The sequence below is a fragment of the Vidua chalybeata genome, chromosome 7, assembly GCF_026979565.1.
Source record: "Vidua chalybeata isolate OUT-0048 chromosome 7, bVidCha1 merged haplotype, whole genome shotgun sequence".
NCBI lineage: Eukaryota > Metazoa > Chordata > Aves > Passeriformes > Viduidae > Vidua > Vidua chalybeata.
Window position 1 is genome coordinate 12,084,951 of NC_071536.1, and position 19,515 is coordinate 12,104,465.

The 19,515-nt window shown below is 41.6% G+C and overlaps 1 protein-coding gene across 5 annotated transcripts in view; it reads right to left on the minus strand.

The window, feature by feature from the left end:
* Window positions 1–19,515, minus strand: part of LOC128790612 (origin recognition complex subunit 2-like) — a 68,871-nt gene that overhangs the window by 1,645 nt on the left and 47,711 nt on the right. For all 5 annotated transcript variants that reach the window (XM_053947517.1, XM_053947519.1, XM_053947515.1 and 2 more), the window contains 14 exons: window positions 15,031–15,174; window positions 14,662–14,748; window positions 13,669–13,758; window positions 12,345–12,376; window positions 11,121–11,178; window positions 10,061–10,245; window positions 9,382–9,480; window positions 7,717–7,826; window positions 4,898–5,030; window positions 4,407–4,503; window positions 2,546–2,692; window positions 1,206–1,377; window positions 859–920; window positions 60–178 (listed from right to left, as the gene is read on the minus strand). In XM_053947517.1, the coding sequence (XP_053803492.1) occupies window positions 60–178; window positions 859–920; window positions 1,206–1,377; window positions 2,546–2,692; window positions 4,407–4,503; window positions 4,898–5,030; window positions 7,717–7,826; window positions 9,382–9,480; window positions 10,061–10,245; window positions 11,121–11,178; window positions 12,345–12,376; window positions 13,669–13,758; window positions 14,662–14,748; window positions 15,031–15,174 (1,535 nt within the window). The remainder of the gene's footprint in view (window positions 1–59; window positions 179–858; window positions 921–1,205; window positions 1,378–2,545; window positions 2,693–4,406; window positions 4,504–4,897; window positions 5,031–7,716; window positions 7,827–9,381; window positions 9,481–10,060; window positions 10,246–11,120; window positions 11,179–12,344; window positions 12,377–13,668; window positions 13,759–14,661; window positions 14,749–15,030; window positions 15,175–19,515) is intronic.

Sequence of the window (19,515 nt, forward strand, 5' to 3'; positions counted from 1 at the left end):
CAACAAGTAAGCATTCTTCTTATTCAAAGTGGCTGAATAGAATTCTTCCCTGGACTCACCCGCTTGGTCCGGATGAGCTTGTGGTCCCTGAATTCTGTCAGCTGTGCCCTGAGTGTCAAGTCACTGTTCACAAGGAAAGCTTCCCGACACTGCTGGTAAAAGTCTTGGAAAGACAGCCCTGGAGACAGAAGAAGGCAGGAACAAGAAACTGAAGTAGATTGTCAGATTTTTCCAGGTCTAACATCACATATTATCCACCTGAAAGTCTTGCTTTGGCTTAGACCAGAGAGGCTACAGTATCATCACCTCTTGCAAGTGTACAGCCAAGGTAATACTTCAGTAATTAATGGAAAACAGCTGAATTAACATTCAAGTCACCCTGCTGCCTAAAGGAATTTTAATAGCACTTTAAATGCACTTCGTTAATTTCTCTTAATTTCCAACTCCTCTATCTTGCTTTCTTTACCATGAAAATGATATTCATATCCACTGCAACACCTATTACAGTGACAGAATATTCCACATGTATTCTAGAAAGCAGGGGTGCATCAGAAGTCATTTATATAGGACATTTAAGAGCAAATTATACAAATTCAGTCTTCATTTTATTTTTTTTTACTCCACAGTCCCCCACCAACGGTCTCAGTCATGTCTAGGCATGTAAAAGGCAGTCCTTCAGAACCAGCCAGTCTCTAGATTTCCTGTCTGAGTCAGACACAGTGCCACTAGACAGCCAGTGAGCCTCACTGAGCCAACTGTTCGAGCACTTTGGTTGCTGGAAATGTAACCTGCATACCAAAACTCAGGGCTGCTGTGAACAGCAACACCCCAAACAGATGAGAAAAGGTGGGTACTTACCTGGATAAGATGGATTGTCCTTTTTCTCCAGCTGGTGCTGAGCAAGCAGTCTGAATATCCCTCTACGTGAAAAGAGGAAAGGGGAAAATCAAAATAGTACTAATTAAAACACAGCCCAAAACTCCCATCATTAGAAAATATTAACTAGTTTTGCCTTATGCACAAAGACCAGGTTGTGAATCTCATCACTGGACAAGGCTTTCTACCCAAATGCTGCTCATTTGAAGTAACCAATCAGCTGGAACCCAGGTCCTACCATCTTGGTCTGGAACACTATTATCAGAAAACACAGACTGTAAGGACTGGGTCCTTGGCAAGTGCCACTGTGAAGTGTAACAGTGTCTTACCTGGCATTGAGAGTGAGGCTATGCAGGACATGCATTAGGGAGCTCAAAGCCAAAGATCCAGACTGTTGTACTAAAAGCGAGTTCTCGTAAGATGTTTCTTCCACATAAGGATTAAATGTGGTTGTTTCATACCAAAGCCAGTTATAGAGACTCAGTTTTGCCTGATCCCACACTAGACAGAGAGAACAGAAAGAGCAGACAAAACCATGAGATTTATGTTTTCTAAGGTGTTAAACAAGCAATATTAAAATGTACATAGTTCTGCTGTAGGATTGAGGAAACAATATATGCTTGTAAAATTCACATTACATACACCCTGCTCACTGCAGTTCCAGTAAGATAAATTCTCAGCAACAAAACATTTGCAGGCATCCCTTTTCCATGGATACATTGTAAATCCTTCCAGAGTCAGGAGTGTGCAAACAATTTCTGGCTGTAGCTGGAAGCTCTACCTAGAGAGGGCATGAAATAGCTGAAAGGAGACCCTTCTTAGAGTGTGTGGAGATTCCTCCCACTAGCGGGGATACCCCTCAAGGTTACTCCTCCAGGCTGAGCTAAAGAGATCTGCCCATGGTTGTTGGTATGGGTGAGTAACATCAATCTCTACTTGTATGGTTTTTGCTAGCTTTAATATAACGGCTTCAATATTGCTTTAAAAAGAGTGAACTATACTAATCGTTACACCTACTTGTGCTGTGTAGTAAATAATTTTGATTAGGATCTTTTAGTCTAATCATAATAGTAATCAATATAAGTAAGTAATTTATTTAAGTATATTTGCTTTGTCATCCTTAATTTTTTGAGACAAAAGTTCAATTACATCTATATAATCCTTTAATATAAACCATCAACTAAGTCTGGGGCTAAGACTGGGTCCAACCTACATCCGGTCTGAAAAGGAGTTTAGAAAGGAAGGGGCTCCTTTCTGCACCCCGTGGTTCAACAGGAGGGCTTCTCTAATAAACTTTGTCTGAAGCTCCCATTCTGCCCACAACACTGACTGATAAAAGAAAATTGTTTTAGATGCAATGACAGACATAACATGCAATCTCCAGTTCAGTAAGTTCCTAAAATCAAATGGTGCCAAAAGCTTGGAGTCTATTTGTATATTATGCTTAGTGGTATTTCTCAGTATCTTTACACAGTTCTGGTTCAGCACAGCCACACTCCCAATCAGAACTATACATACATCAATAGATCTGTTCTACACATGAACAGTAATACATACTAAGTAATAGTAATACATAGTAAGCAATACATGAGCTTATGAAACATGCGTAGCAGCCCCAAAGCAGAACACAGATCCTTCTCTTGGCTAGATCAGGACCAGGGGAACTCACTGAGAGGAGCATTGATGTGATCAATAGAGGCAATGAGGTAAATGCTAGGCAGGGAGGATAACTGTGCAAGGATCTGCTGACTTCTTTCTCCTCTCAACATGTGGCTGTCCAGGTTATGAATGAGGACATAGAGCTCTAAAGATGAATCTGCAAGGTCAGAAAAAACAGCAGAGAACCAATCAAAGAAACTACACACAAGCTGATTTCCCATTCCCAGTGCAGCGTAGTGCAAGTCTATTCCACCACTCTCCATATACATCACTCCAATATTGCTTTCCTTGCACAACACAGTTTGAAGCTATACTGGGTGTTTCTGAGCACCTAAAAGGGTTTTTCTCAGTTCACTGTCATCACAGCTACAGGGTTGGTTTCTTCAGTTTAAGCTTTTCTTAAATTATAATCTTTTTATAAGTTTAAGTTATAAGCTTTTTATAAGTTATAAGTTTAAGCTTTTCTTTTTAAGTTATAATCCACTTTCCACTTGCTCACAGCTTTACCAGGAATTGCTCCTTTAGCTGTGTTTCTTTTGCAATTGAAGGTCATTGAAATATATTTTAGAATGGAAGACCAAGCATGGTTTATTGAGCTGCTTTTGATTTACATGACGAGGATCTTTAAGCTCCTCTTCACAGTAAAAATGTACTTTCTATTCAAGGTTGGATCCAAAGCATCATCACTTCATTGAAAATTTTAACAAGTTCTGAAAAAAAGTTAGAGACCTAGCTCAGATAATGCAAATGGTAGATGTTAAAATTTCCAGCTAGCTTCTTGCTGCTGTACTTATCCCTGGGAACAACTACTGTAGACAGGTAGAAGAATTAATAAAAGAAAGGCCTCATAAAATCAGGCCTCCTCTGTTAACTTAATAGCTAGCCTGTCATTTCTTCTAAGTGCAGCTAAGTAACCTGCAAGTTCCCATTCAAAAACAATCTTGTTATGAGAGCTCATTAACACAAGAACATATTCTTGGGTGAAAAACAACTAGCACCTGCATAAACAATAAGATCTGCCTCATGAGAATCAGAAGAAAAAATATGTAAACTAGCTAAAAATACAGATGTTTGACAGATATGCAAAACACCATGTACCGACCAATGAACGAAGTGTGAATGTATTGTCCACCAATAAGATCTGACACAGGGCCTTCTGATAATCCTATAAAATATTACCTATACAATAAAGATTTGGCTTTCCTGCATGAAGAAAATGGAGTCTCAGCTGATTTATTCCAACAAACAACCATTTCCTGAGTCCAGAAACAATTCTAGAACTGAAACCAGTTTTTGTAGAAAATCCATACATACTTGCAGGCCAATGGAAACCAGGCAGATCAGCTATAGCAGACTGCAAGACTGACTTATGTACATTCAGGTGGGAACTGCTGCCTTCTTCATTTAGTCCCACCAGAAATACTCATAAGGTAATGATAAAAAACAGAATGTAAACACTAAAACACCAATGCCATGCACAATTAAGATTCCATGGCTATTTGTGCATGAATATACAAGCAGTAAGACAGACATTCAGAAATAATTCAGCAAGCATTTTGTGAGCCAATACCTGTTTAATTTTGCTTTTGAAACCAATTCTAACCTGCTTGTTTGACACTGCTGTCCTGCTGTAAAACACTGACTGAGCTAACAGCTTACATGGGGTTGTTTACACATGTATGTACACAGATACTCCTAGTGCATGCATGTTTTCATATATGTTGCATACATTACAAGCAAGAAAGTATACTAGCTACAATGCACTAAGAAACTGTAACTGCCTGTATAAAAATTATAGGGGAAGAAAATGTTCAGGCTCTCTTAACAGTAAGTAGACTCTAGCATTTTTATGCATAAAGTTATCATTTTACCTTCTTTAAACCTTTTGGTAATGAATTCTAGTTGGTCAAGGGGGCTGCGGAAGGTCCCTATATGGTCCAAAACCTCCTCTGTGACAGAGTTGAGAATCTGAAAAAGAAAACAGGAGTTCCTTATGAAGGGCTCTGACACTGGAGTGCAGAAAATCTGAAACTGAGCCCTTGGCTGCCTTGTGAGAGATAATCTGATTATTATCATAAAATCCCTAAAACAGTGAATAAAAAAATTATACCCCTTCTCAAAACAGTGACATAAAACAAGGCTTTAGAATGATGAATATCTATTAATGACAGAAATTACTGCAATTCCTTGGAAAATGTATGGGATAATTTCTTCAAAGCATTAGAAGAGAGAGAAACTGCTCTATATTCAGTCCGTTGCTATAGGGTGCAGCAGGTTTCCTTAAAATTTTACATTGAAAGACTCTAGAGGTATCTGTAACACAGGATGATTACATAAACCCACAAGCTTTTCCCACACTTACAGATCTCACAGTGATGCTGGGAAAGTATCCATTAACCACCAGGTGAACAGAATCCTGGAGCAAAGAGGTACGAAACTTCTCCAACAGATCACGCTTTGAGCCCAGTCCATAAAGCAAAATATTGAAACCCAAGCTGCAGAAAAGTGAACAAATACACAGGATCAAAGAAGTGCAAGTCTGGTTTTAGGTCCATACATTCATTAAGCAAAATGATCCATTGCAATTTTGGTTTTAAAAATTTCACATTTTGTCAACTCCAGGCTTACCTTAAGCTTACAGCTGATAAATAAAGTTAGCTACAAGGAATCTGAAACCTGGCATGTGCGTCCTAGCAAAATAATCATTTTAGCAGCCTAGAGGCTCACAAACTTAGCAAAACATGGATGGAAGAAAATGCTATTGACTAAGAACAATACTAGATCTACAACTTCAGGTAAGAAATGGTAATCAACACTCACATGCATCCCCTCACCAAGTAATTTTATTACATGTTTACTACATGTTATAGTAATTACAAGGAAAAAAGCAAACCTTCATACTGATTTTCCACTCTGATCCTCAGGCACAATTTCAAAGCAAAATTACTCTATACTCATGTATATTTCTTATCCTAATTGTTCCACAGAAAAAGAGGGAGGAAAGCATAAAGACAGCATGGTATGGAATTGTAGAGACCCAGAAAAGGTGACTTTAGTCACATCCCTCACCCTCCTTCAGGCTGCACTATGATATGGGAAATTCTCATTAGGCCTCAGCCTTGATGAACTGCACCTAGACTAAACCCCTCTCCAGCATATCAGAAATACTGTCTGTTCCCAGGAACTAATATTGTCTAATGACCACCCAATTTCTAATGAGCAGCCTTGGAAACTCATTTTTCTTGCCTGAGTATAACAATCCAAGTGGAATAATATTTGTGTTGCTGCACCTTCAAAGGAAGTTACTGACTCAAATTGTGGCCAGGATGAAAAAATCACTCTGACTAAAACCCGCTGTCTTGTGCCCCTATAAAAGCAGTCTAAAGTGAGACCCTTTGAGCTCTCCATTATGGGGAGCTGCTGCATACTCAAGCCCACTCTCTAACAACACTGCAAGCAGTGGTCCAGAGTGAGATCTTTTTGAGCTCTCAATTCCCAGAAGGTAATTGACTGATAGTATGTCTCAAACACCAATAACCAGGTGGCTGTGAAGTCAACCAAGTGGTAACAGAGAAGAATAATTGGTAATAACCAAGGACTACTGGTACTAACATGCTGTGAGAAGACGACTGGCAGGAAGTGGACATGGAACTATAAGGTGGGACTGCAACTACCAAAGAGCCCCAAAGCCCTCTGACCCTTTTCCAGAAAGGCCTAAAAGAACAAACTGTGCATGATAACTAATTAGCATAGAAAGTGATAAACCTTTGGGGCAGACACACCTGTCCATAAAAACACATCCCCCCTACACAAGTTCAGGCAATACCCCCCAGACCCTGGACATCTCATCAGCTGAACCAACACAGCTGGATCATTACTTATGATCTGGATCAATGCTGAATCCAGGATCAGCATTCCCTCAATGCTGGAACGATGGCTGGTGATCTCTTTCTTGCTCTTCAATTCATGTCTCCTTTTCAAAATTAAGCTCTTTAGTTTCTCTTTTCCCTTCACCCTGCCCCTTTATCCAAAACCCAGTGCTGTGTGCCTATATAGTAGGTCAGGGACTAACATACCAATTTCCATGATTTCCACACTTTCCATGAAAGTGTGTGATTCACTAATAAAACTCTATGATTTTTTAGGACTTCTGTCATTGCTTTCAACCAATAAGCATTTTTTAATCTTAAGCACTTCTTTACTTTCAGGCATGGGTCATCACAGGAATCACAATGCTTTGTTTAGGTTTGAGAAGTAGGAAAGGCATTATCTTCATCAGAAAGAAGAGTATCACATTACTCAAATAGCACTGGGCAAAGGTAAGGTGTTCAACAGCTGTCACTGCCTTCATTGTCATCAAGGGATTTGTTTCTCTGCTCTGCCACATACATCTCTAACCATTTGCCCAGATCACCAAGTAACAGATCTCCTCCTCTGTCCAACTTTAAAAGCTGATGTCTTCTTCATACTCTCTGTCCTCCCCATGGATCACAAATTTCCTTATACTCCACTTCCTTGAAAAAGCTTCCAAGGGGCTTTCTCATCACCAGTACTGGCTCCAGCCTCAGGGGTGGTGTCTGCCTTCTTTAGGGTGCTTCAGAATCTCACAGGGTCTCTGTAGTTCCATTTGCTTTCCTGAATGTTCACCCTTCTCCTTCCCATGAAGATACACACAAAGCCAAATAAAATTTATAGTGCCAGTGTTTCCAAAAGCATTAGGGTTTCTTCACGCCCAGATCATTAGGTACCACGGGCACTGAAAGTTAACCGCTACACTACTGGAGATAGCCACAGACTAAAGATGGTGAGGGTGGGCTACTCACTACTAAGTCGTTGCTGAAAACTAAAATGATTCCTCACAGAGAGCACTTTTCTCATATTCATTTTCCCTGTTCTCTCACTATTCATGTTCCCTGTTTGTGAATGCCCTCAAGCTTGGTTTAGAGGCACAGGCAAACTAACCAGGTAGAATGCAACTTCACTGCACTTCAGATATTTGGTTCAAGGAGTTAATCAGATAAGATCTGGTCTACAGGATGCACTGAATTAAATTGATGTCACTCACTTTTAAATTTAAGCAATCAAAGAAAAAAATTTACTCCTTAATTCATGCACAGGATGTTACTGACATGAGGGTAAGTTTAAACTAAGCTTCTTCAGTGATTCTCCCTGGATACTTACTGTAATTGCAGCATCCACTTGGAAAACAAGGATTCATGTTGCTGGTTAAGGTCTCTAATTTCAGCAGCATAGGCAAGGGGAACATTTTTCAAAAGATCATGCAGTGTTTGCTGTGTTGAGAAAGAGGTAACAGTCATTCAAAGTTAAGAAGAAGCAAGAGATACACCTGAAGTCCTTAAAACGCCCTCTAGCACACTCCCTATTTAGAGAGAATGGTTTTCATTGTCAGTGCACTCAGTTTGTGGTTAGTTTTTTTTCTCCCCATTAAGACCCCACTAGGCACAGTTTTACTACTGGAGATACACAGCAAAGATTAAGTAACTTTATTATGGTAAACAGCAGCTAGAATAGGACTAGAACAGATGACACACTGTGTATTTTTCTTTTCATGCCAAGTATGGAAAAACCACTACAGGAGAAATGGATACACACGGAGCTTACACATCAGCAAGCACTGTACCAACAAGATACAACATCACATCCCTGATCACGGGAACAAAGGCTCCAATCAACATGCTTAGCAAGGGTTCAGATGTTCGTCACTACAAGAGAAAGCTCAATATGCCCACCATCTTAAAAAAAACTATAGCAGAAAGGATATGATTTGCAGCTGATAGTTCAATGTACAAAAGCATCAAGAATCTAAGGATTCATTCAGCTTTCAAGATATGCTGTGATGCTGGTGTTTAAATAGCACAGTAGCATGATAGTCAGCATCAAATCTACACTGGCCTCTCTTTCTCTTCAATTTTAACAGCTTTGCTTCCCACTCCCTTGCAGCAGAAGACAGTTCCCACTGGAAAGGCAGCTTCAATGTATCAGACAAACAAAGTACTGAGAGACAGAACTGCTACACCTTCAACTGCTTTGAAGCCAGCAGTAGCTTTAACACTGTAAGCTGTGAGTTCCTCCCACAGCTATTATGAAAGAACTTGTTAAAAATCCAGATGTTACTCTGGGCAGCAATTCCAGACACCAGCAGGCAGTCTGCATATATGCCATCTTTTAAAACACAGATGGATACAAAAAGCAGTCACAGACACAAGAGCTGCAGGTATTCTACAGAATTCCCTGAGACCTGTCCTTGTAGGGTACAACTGCTTGATTTTTAAGTCAGTCACCACCATCAGACTATTCTTGTCTCCTAGAAACTGCAAGGGAACAAAGTACATCTAACAAACTACATGACAACATTTAGAGCTCGTTCCAGTTCTGCAAGTGACCCAGTTATGTTCAGATGAAATCAGCTCTCTTGATTTCCACTATGCATAAATAGTCAAGACAGTTTTTAATTCCCCCTACCATTTCATTGACAAAAATTATGCTTTAATGATGCAAATCTCTACAATTCTGCTTCTCCCTCTTCTTCTCCAAAAGCAAACTTTCACCTTTTCTGGTAACTGCAGCTTTCAGCTGTGAACTCACCTGATAGTGCCTTCTCCCTGCATTTTCCCTACTGTCTCAGGTTCAAACAACTGGGCATTGTCCCTGCTAAGAGCAGCAGTAGAAAACATACTGCTTAAATTGCTACCTAAATCAGCATTACCACTGACCACATAATCAGTAGAAATAAAGTGAAAATAGCAACATCAGAGATTTTGATGAGGGAACTCTCTATCATAGAAATCAAAAACCCAGAGTTGTGCGACTCACTATGAACTGTACCTGATTCAATCTTCTTTTACGAAACTTCTGCAGTGTTCGGTCTGAAGTGAGCACTTTGGAACTACTGTGAGCTTCAAAGTATTCCTCCACCAGGTTGCCCTATAAAAGGACAGCAAGATCAGCAACACTCCTCCTGTTATCAAGTTACCCCTCTCCCATGGCCAATGAGATATAGGGCAAGGGTAAATACGAAAATGGCTTCTATAGCAGCATTCTGCCAAAGCTAACCTAGTCAGATGATTCCTTCCTGAACAGAGTGCCCGAAAAGAGATTATATGAGAGATAACCTAACAGTAATTCTTAACTGGTGTGGGGATCCTTGGTGCTGGAAGAAGTAGGACAATTAAGCTGAACACCAAGCCAGAACAGTAACATGTGCTCCTTTTGGTACTACAGGAATCAATTTCTTCATCCTGTCTCAATACAAGGTCTCCTGCTCCATGGACATCTTAGACTTCTTCTGAAGTTGCTAATGATGCCAACTGGATTAGCACACAGGTTCACATGGTGCCTGACCAACAAGGATTACTCAGAAGTACAGCAAAAGCCAGCCCAGCTGGTTTCATCTGAAATGAGTTTAGCAGTTCTTCCCCAAGGTCAGGTGTGGTCACTAATAGCTTATTGTCACTATACATCCCTTCATGTTTACTAGCTATGGGGTATATTTTTGCACACTCACCATCTTTTGCTCTTTTCTTTTTTTGGCTAAGCTGTTTCTGGGAGGAGGTGTAGATGCAGCTTTAGTTTTTGCCGGAGTCTTTTGATCTGATATAACAGTGCTGACTTCCTTCTGTTCTTCCTCATCCTCCTCCTCTGAGCAGGAAGCAGAATACTCACTCTCACTTTCTAAATAGGGATCTGGAGCTAGAGCATAAATTTTAAGGTTAAAAGCTAGGAATTACTTCTTACACAGAACTCATTTTGCACCATCTCACAAACATTCTCCAGATGTTTTACAAGCACATGGATCCTAAATATATTTCACAGAAAGGTAAAATCAATGCTTAAGAGAACTGCAAACACAGGTGGGCCATTTCTTTTGCAGTTCTAGGATCACAAAGTATTGTTAAGTAAAGCCTCCTCCTTGATACCAACCAAGAAATGCCATTGTACCATAAAAAGAGACTAAAAATGGACAATGGAATTCCCTATTTCTCTTAGTATCTTCATGTCAGTTTTTCCAAATGCCAATTGTGCAGGCTACCTTCTATGTTATATTCTGCAAACAAGTTGTTGTAAAATACCTCTGTTAGCAGTATTGACTGAAGAGCACAGATGAAATCTGGCTCAGTCTTGGTCTCTCAACACAAAAGAAATAGAAGATGAAACATCATGTACTAAACTCTCCCCTGCACTCATTCTGGTTTAGCCAATCAGTTATTGGAAATACTTTGACATGGACGTCCCAGCCATCATCCAAAAGTTTTATGCCTGGTTCAAGCAATCAGGCCACACTAAATGTCAGCATACATAAGATTACCGCAAGTTTTGTCTCTTGATTGTGTTACTGAAGTTCAGTAACTTGGTGCTTCTAACCCTTCCACCCCTCACCTTAATAGCAATCAGTTGTAGAGGAAAGGTCTACATGGATTTCCTTAAGGACATTTCTACACTCTGCAGGATAAATCAGGTGTTTCAGTCACACTGCTACCACAGACAGAAGCTCAACAGGAAAACACTCTCCCTTGCACACCGTGCCTCACTGATTGTGGCAGCTGACAGCAAAGGCTGATCTTTACCTGCCAGTCTCTTTCTGAGTCTGTAAGGTGTGGTGGACACAAATTCTTTCTTTTTACTCTGGAACAGCAAAGAAAAAACATGCATTAAAAGAAACATCTCTCTCCTCTAAACTACCCTCTGCCAATCAAAGCAGGTTACATTTCCAAACTATTTCAGCCCACACAAAACTGGAAAAGCAGAGGCAGTTAAGTATGGAAAGCTTTTGTTTTCCCGTTCAGAAGGAGATAGGATCAAGTTCCAAAAGGGGCTTAATTCTTTCAGCTCAAGATGGAGAGTAGAAAACTGTGAAATCCCCAACCAAGATGCCAATCTTGGCCCTTCAGGAACAGCCAGACCAAAGCAACGACAAATTGGAAATGCCTCAGTCCCCACAGCAGTCACCTTCCACAGCACGCTGTCTACTCAAAGTCTATCTGGAAGTCCTCTAAGAAAACAACCACCAGAATGACAGAAGACCACTCAGCATACTAAGCCCAGAAGTACAGCAAAGGAATCCAAGCTGCCTGGGCTCACCAAGTTGTAGTGTCACATTTTCCTTACACATGTTTAAAGCACATGCCTGACTTGGACACTGGATCAAGTCTGCAATACTTAGGAAATACTTTTGTTGATCCTGACAAAGTGGATGTGAAATCATCAAGCAGTGATTATGGCATCCCCAAACAGCATGTCTTTTTCAGGTGTATCTCCATCCTGGAACATCATACCAGAAAAGCTGTGCACACATTTCTGCTATGATGCTGCACTGCTTTAGAAAGCAAACACTTTCACTCCATAGCCACAACTGGCAGTTCTGCACCGAATCTCTTCTTTATAAACCAGTTGCTAAGTAAAGAAACTGAACAGCGTCAGTCCTGGAACTCCTGTTCTAACAGCATTTCTTACAACTGGGGCTGTTTCTTCCTTCAGTGAGAAACTGGAAAGCTGTGAGTTTAACTGTGTATTAAGGGATTATCTAGCGTCCTCACTTGTGTGACGTAAGGAAATAGTTTCCATCCATGACAATTAAGCTGTCAAACCTACTACTTACCCACTGACTCCAAACCCCATAGTCCTGATTACAGTTACTCCTGTCTGATTAGAATAGAAGAGACATCTCTACTGTGGAGTGTACTTTTCAATGTCCTTCCTTTTCAGAAGTGTAGTAATTGGCTAGTTCAAGTTTTACAAGTGGGGAAAAAAACCCAGATACAAAATCCAAGCAATGTAAAGTCATTACTCACCCTCTGTTGCACTTCATTTGAACTTAAACATTCTGAAAAGGAAGAAAGAGCATTGTACAGAATACTGCAAATTTTCAACACTGGCACAAGATGGTCCATTAGAAAAACAGGCATTCACTGTTCAAAGGTACACTGCACCAGAATATCAGCTCCCTGGATAGTTAATCCTATGAGGGAAGCCTCTAGCTCCTCACATGTAGGCAAGGAGAGAACAAAGAGAGTTACTGGGAGGAATGGGTTAGAAGTGGAAGACTGGCAATGAGAATTGTAAATATGTTCAAGTGACCATGCAGCTGGGGATGGCAAAGACTCAAATAGCAATGCAGAAAAACAGATATACCATGTCTATGGCTGTTTACCCTGTGTATGCTTCGGGAAGTAGAAAATCTGTGTATAGATAACATAGGTGTTTGGTAGGCCTGTTTGGTAGGACAGATCAGAACACAGTGAAGATCACAGCATGGGGATAAACCATGCATGTGCAAAAACACTGACAGACCAGTGTGAACAGCAGGCTGGTTCTAGCACTGAACCACACATAAGGGTGCCTGCATCTCCACTCAGTGCCTACATCTCCACTCATTTCTCTCTGCCCAGGTGTTGGTTCAGAAAGATAATAGAAATAAATTTACTCTTTGCATTCTGGCTGTGAGTTTGTGGTGGCTCTAGCAGCCTGCCTGTGTCAGGTCACACAAGAGTCAATGTTATTACCACAGAAGGCAGCTTCTAATTCTTAGTCATAGCTTTGGGAGGCCAGGAAGTAGGAAAAGGCTCCAGCAGGGAGGAATGAGGCTGAAAAATGAGCTAATGCACTCTCCCTGAGCACATCAGACTCCATTTCCAATCACAAATGCACATGCTCTTGCCAGTGTTGACCTGCATTGACTTCTCCCACCTGTATTTCTCCCTGCAGCACTAGGTGTTAAATATTATATAATAAAGTATGAATTTACACATGAACACCCACACAGTCCTACCCAATCAGTGTTTAACACACCAGCCCAGCTCATAACTCTCTCAAGTTCAAGTATTTCTATTGAACAGAGAGGAAGTCATTAAATGTCACAGCAATAGATGAGAGAGACATTCATGTTTCCTCTAGAGCAGCAGGGCAGAAGAAAAGATCTGACACCCAGGTGAAGCACAGGCCATGCACATCAAACTGTTCAGCCCATGGTGTTAACCTGAATACTTAAGCCCTGGGGTTAACTAGAATATTTAAGCATGAGAGAAGCTGGAACTCAAGCATCCACTCCACCACCCAAAGAGAAACATAAACCCCCACTCACTCAGCTTCAGTTCCCCAGACCATCACAGGACTTACTGCTGTTTTGAGGGGTTTTGGCCATCTTCTCAGGGCACTTGGAGTGATTAGGTGTCACATTCTTTTCTGGTGTCTGGGCTAATTCAGAGGCTGCAGGAAACAGGGGGAAGGGAAGGGAAGGAAGGACATGTCAGGTACAAAACTTCCAGCTCTGGCTAGTCAGAAATGGAGCCATACAGCTGAAATGCTCTCTACATATTAATTCCCTAGCTATTTCAGGAACCAAATACTTCTAGATTTTTCTAACCCTAAAGGTAGCTGTATTCCTCAGAAAGGGTTTTCAAAGGCTGAACTCATCAATTAATTAAGTTTACAAATATGACTGATGGCAGAGCACGTTTTGCTCCCTGGGAGACCACATGTCTTTGAATTAGAGCAAGGTTTAGTCAAGCTCACTTAGTTCTTTAAGACTGCTCAACTGCACATAACAGATCATCAGATGTAGCAAACACATCAGTTCCCCAGGAGGAACTATTTACCTGCGTCTACTCCTTATCAGTAGAAGCGGAAGTTGAATGACTGATGTGAATCTGAAATACCCTGCTAACGGTCCCTACCTCTGTATGACCAACAGCCTATTCCATGTAACAACCCTGGGACTAACAGACTGTACGACTTCCCTCCGTTTTCACATTGAGTCATAGCTCCAGGAGAGAGCACCAGTGAAATCCACCCTGCTGCAGAAGGAGGTCTAAGATAGGAAACACAACTTCCCAAGACACAGCAGAAACTAAGAGGCACCAAAACCAGTTTCTGAATACTGATTCAGTAGGATGATCCCTCTCCCTCAGATCATCCTTTGTAGGATGTATCATTAGCTGTGACAAATAAACACTAATGAAGTTCAGATGGTGCTGGACATACAAGGACCCTTCATGTGAGTGACAACCCTGCTCAAGCACCTTATTTGAACCAAAACAGTCCACCCTCTCTGGAACTGCCACTTTCTGCTTGCTTCTCCTAAGTCTGTAGAGAAAGAAAAGCAAAACATACCCAGCTCTGCCATTTTATTGGAGCGTTTGGGAGTCTGGAATGAGTAAACTTCACCACCACTTATATTTGAGCCATTTCCCACTGGATCTGTGAAAAGACATGTTACTTGCAGCTATTTTAAAACCACTGGTAACATTCCCAATCCAAGAAAGATGGAATGCAACATCTCACTATTTGGCTTTATACTGCAGGTGATACAAAACAAATATAATAATAAAATCCTAGAACCATAATATTCTCTTCTATCTGTTACCACAAGCACAGACAGAGCAGGTTGAACAATCAAAAGCAATTTCACCAACACTGTATAACCCTAACTCCAAGAATCTCCTGAAATCAGAACTGTGTTAGGTTTTCTCTTGCTAATACCTTGGGCACATATTCCAAGAGCAGCAACATAGTTCTTCTCTTCCAGGATCTCCTGAGCTTCATTATCAGAAATATTCTCAAGCTTCTTCACAAACCTCTTCACGCTGACACTCAGCTGAGCCTTCTCCTTCCGTACTTTAGTTCCTAGAATTGCAATAAAAGCCTTAACCTCCTGCTATTTCATTATTTCTATTGCAGCAGTACACAGCCACCTGACTTAGAGACCAGGTTCCTGTTATGAAAATCACTCAACAAATTAAATGCTGAGATGTCCTGCTAAAAGAACAGCTGGTCAATAGCTGACCCTATAGCCATTCACCTCTCTTTCACCACAAATGCTGGCTCCTGCAGTCCATTAAAGTAAGACACCCATTTCAGCAAACACCAGCTCCACAGAGAGGAATGGGAGAAATGACAGTGGCTCACGCATTACAGTATCAAATTGCATACAAAGGGGATGGTACTTGTCAACCCTTTAAGTTTTCCTAGAGAAGAGGAGCAATTGGAAAATACTTTGCCAGTAGGCTGTCAGTACACTCATGGGAGAATGTAGGCTGAGAGCCCTCTGGAGACCATCTGCATGACCTTCTGCTCAAAGCAGGACCAGCAGTGAAGTCTGAAAGAGATGCTCCGTGCCTTGTACTGGCAAGTTTTAAGCATGTCCACAGAGGTTCCCCACCTTAAAAGTAGCCAGTGCATACACCTGCAGCCTCGTTCCGCTTTGACTGTGAGAGTGTTTAACCGCGCCAGGCCCGAGGAGTTTCCCGGCTCCCTGTGCCGCTGCTCGGGCACCCGGTACACGCTGCTGCGGGGAGAGCTCGTACCCGCCCCGCCTGCAAAGTGCACAGCAGGCCAGTGCCGGGCTGGGACAGAGACACTCTGAGGGGGGGAGTCAAGCGGGGCAGAACGACTCCAGAGGCCCCGTCCTTCTGCGAGGCTCTGCAGAACCCAGCTCGGGTGTTGCAGAGCCCCTTTCCCGAGGGCCGCCGCGGCTGCTCGGATCCCTCTCCCAGCGCTCTGGGAGCAGCGGAGGCGCTGGGCTAGGCTATGCCCCGGGCCGGCTGTACCTGCGTCGTCGGAGATGTGCTTGAGGACGTCCTCATCGGGCACGAACTTCACCTCCAGGGAGCGGCGGCTACCGCGCATCCCCTCCGGCCGGCTCATGGCGGCTCCCGTCACGTGGGCGCGGCCCCGCCGCCGGGGGGCGCTGCCGCCGGGGGGTGCGGACCGGCCCCGCCTCACTCCTCACCTCACGCCTTACGGTGCCGCTCCTGCGGGACCGGGATCCCACCCGCGCCCCCGGCAGAGGCGGCGGCAGCAGGAGGCGGAACCGGGCGCCCGTGCCAGCCAGTGGCCGTCCCCGAGGCAGCCAACCCGGGCGCCGCGCCTTGAGTGACCTGCGCGAGGGCGAACCCGCGCCCTGCTCCCAGCCCGCCTCGGCCGCAGGGCAGGACTTCCGCCACCGGGCACGCGCGCGCGCGCGCCGGGCTCGTGCTCGGGGTCGCTGTGGCGACGCGAAGCCGCCGCGAGCCCCGTTCGGGAACAGCGCCGCCCGCCAGATCCCCGCTCACGGCGCCCCGGGAGAACTCCCCTCACGGCCCGTCCCAGCCTCACCAGCCTGAATCACACCTTTAAAAACCAGCAATTCACAAAATACTCATTTCTGTTCAGAAACAGCACGATATTTATTTAACATCTTTATATATTTATATATATATATATAATTTTTTCTGCATTGCAGATTGTGTCGAGTTTTATACATCTCTATTTACAGTGATTTAAAATAATTATATTTCTTCTCTGGCAGGTATTTACAAAGTCAATAGTAACTACATTTCACATTTCAACAAGTCAACAGCATGAACCAGCTCAGTAAGACAGTTAAGATAATGGCTTACATGCACCAATAACGTGATCTTCAATATGTGCCTTCTTCAGGACTAAGAATGAAGACTTTCCCTGGTCCCCAGGTTAAAGGACATCATACAGCAGAGGTCACGGTTATTAAAAACCTGTTTGATTTAGTCCTTCACCAGTACCGAATCTCCAACGTCTGGGGCTCACACCAGCAAGCAGGGCTATGCTGGTCAAGAGGGGCTCACACCACCAATCCATGTCCTTTTGCCCAGCCTGTGTGTCCACAAGAAGTGGGCTACGTGCTGCTTATGCTCCTTCTATGAGATTAAATAATGCTAAAGTAGTAAAAATCCTCAGAAACCTTAGTTCAGAGAAACAAACCTGGTATGACAAAAAAAGTAAGAAAATAATCTTTTAACCCTTGCAGAATGTTTCTTTTTGCTAGTAAAACTGAGAGCAAGTCCTGTATTCTTACAAGGACAAAACCAGATCAAAAAACTCATTGTCAAGTACAGGAATTACAAATTTAAAAAATGCAGCATGGGGTATATATCAGTTTAGTTGTTGGGGTCTTCTAATAGCAAATAAAAGCTACCATAGTAAATCTAAAATGTATTTAGAGTAGCTGATTATTAAAAATCTTTATTAGCTTTTTCCTGGAATCTTCAATATGAAAAAAGTGTTAAATGACTCTGTTTTATTTAATCATATGGTATTTGTCCATAAATAACCAGCTAGTAATACCCACCCCTAAAGTATGTACTATGTGCAAGAAAACAGAAGTAATCATTGAACACTGACACACACACGCACACACCACACACCCCAGTACTAGGAATCTATTAATATTTTGACATGTTGATTTATCCTGAGTGATTGTTAACTCACATCTACTGTATACTTGAAGCCACAAAGTTTTTACTACTTGCATTTTTCATAAACTAATAACATGAAATTCTAGCACAACCACAGTAACTGTCTGAACAGAAAGAACAGTGTCAATAGCCAGTATTTCTGTTACTCCCAAGTACTTGTTTTAGTTCTAAAGGTAAAAGGTTGCTCTACTTTTTCTGTTTCATGATCAGTTCTGGGGAGGATGAGGACTCAAACACATAGGATTCACTACTGATTGTAAGGAAGTTTCCATGACAAAGCACCATAGAGACACTTTACCAGCAGATACTTCTAAACAGAAATCTCCCCTGACCATTTTACCCTCTAAAATCAAAACCTGTAAGAATTCTAAATCACATTTTAAAACAATTTAAATTTTGACTCCTGAATAGACAGATTATTAATCACTCATTTAAAAGTTGTATCAGACTGCAAAGACAGTCTTCTCTAAAACCACTTAAATCTTACAGACTGTAAAACACTGGGAGCTCACACCCAAGTGGCTGCTCAATAAAACTTGATCTCATCACTCTGCTCATCATGCACAAGCTAAAATGTAGGGCAACGTTTTACTGTACAGATACAAAGCTTTACTATACATCTGTTCCCATCAACAGCTCCTCACCAGAAAACCTTAGGAATCCCTTTATAATAGAAGGGATAATTTATGGACCCATTTTTAATACAGTTGGTCCCTCAGATACTACCTTTGGTAAAATCTGATGAACACAGTTAAAAAAAAAAAAATCAGGGAGAGGTATAGCCTAGAGGAAAAAAAAGGAAAAGGATGGAAGCAAAATTGTCTTTTTTTCATTAAATCTCAAATACAGATGATTAAAATGGGACAGATTTTTACTAAATCCTTTTCTGAAGCTGTAAGGTACCCTTAAGATTTGCACAGCTTTCTTCTGAACTTTTAATATCACAGGCCTGACACTTGACAAACTTACTAGGCAAGTTTATCTAAAATGGTTGGCTGTTGTTTTACAGTCTTGTTCCAAGATTTATTATAAATAAAATTTCATAATAACTATGTGGAGAACCTCATAAGTATCAGTCTTGCAAAATCTACTTATCGTTTTCAGGAACAAACCAAGTTGCTCACAGCTCACCATCATCTTCCACCACTGTGGAAGAGGCAGGCAAGTATTTTGTCTCTTCAGCTGGTCATGACAGAAATTTTGACAGACTGATACATGTATTCACTAACACAACACCCATGTCATGATTTACTACCCTGAATCACCTACAGAAAACCTTTCAACATCAAAAGTTTATCCAAGTGCCAGTGAGGAAAAAACAAAAATAATGAATAGAGATTAAGGCCCATAGGCTAGAAACAAATAGCATTTAAAATACTGAAGAGAATATAAAATATAAAAAATTATATAAATCAAGAATGTGATGCAAGTACAGAGGATCTGGCTTGTTTGCTTAGCATGCTTGAAAAGAAGTGAAATTTTGTAGATTTAATCCTGCAATTATCCTAAACAAGAAACTGAAATAAAAGAGGTACATTTACTCTTCTGATGAAAACTATTCCTATGATATAAATGCTTGTTACAAATGACACCTAGCTGATGGCTTTAATGTTATATCAAACATGCCAAGGTAGCAATATCTTTGGCAGTGAGAGAATTTAAGGAGAAGATTATTAGATCTACTAACGTCAATGTAATTTTTTTTGTGTGCAGTACATACGTTTCATTCAAACATATTCCATTATATTTTCCC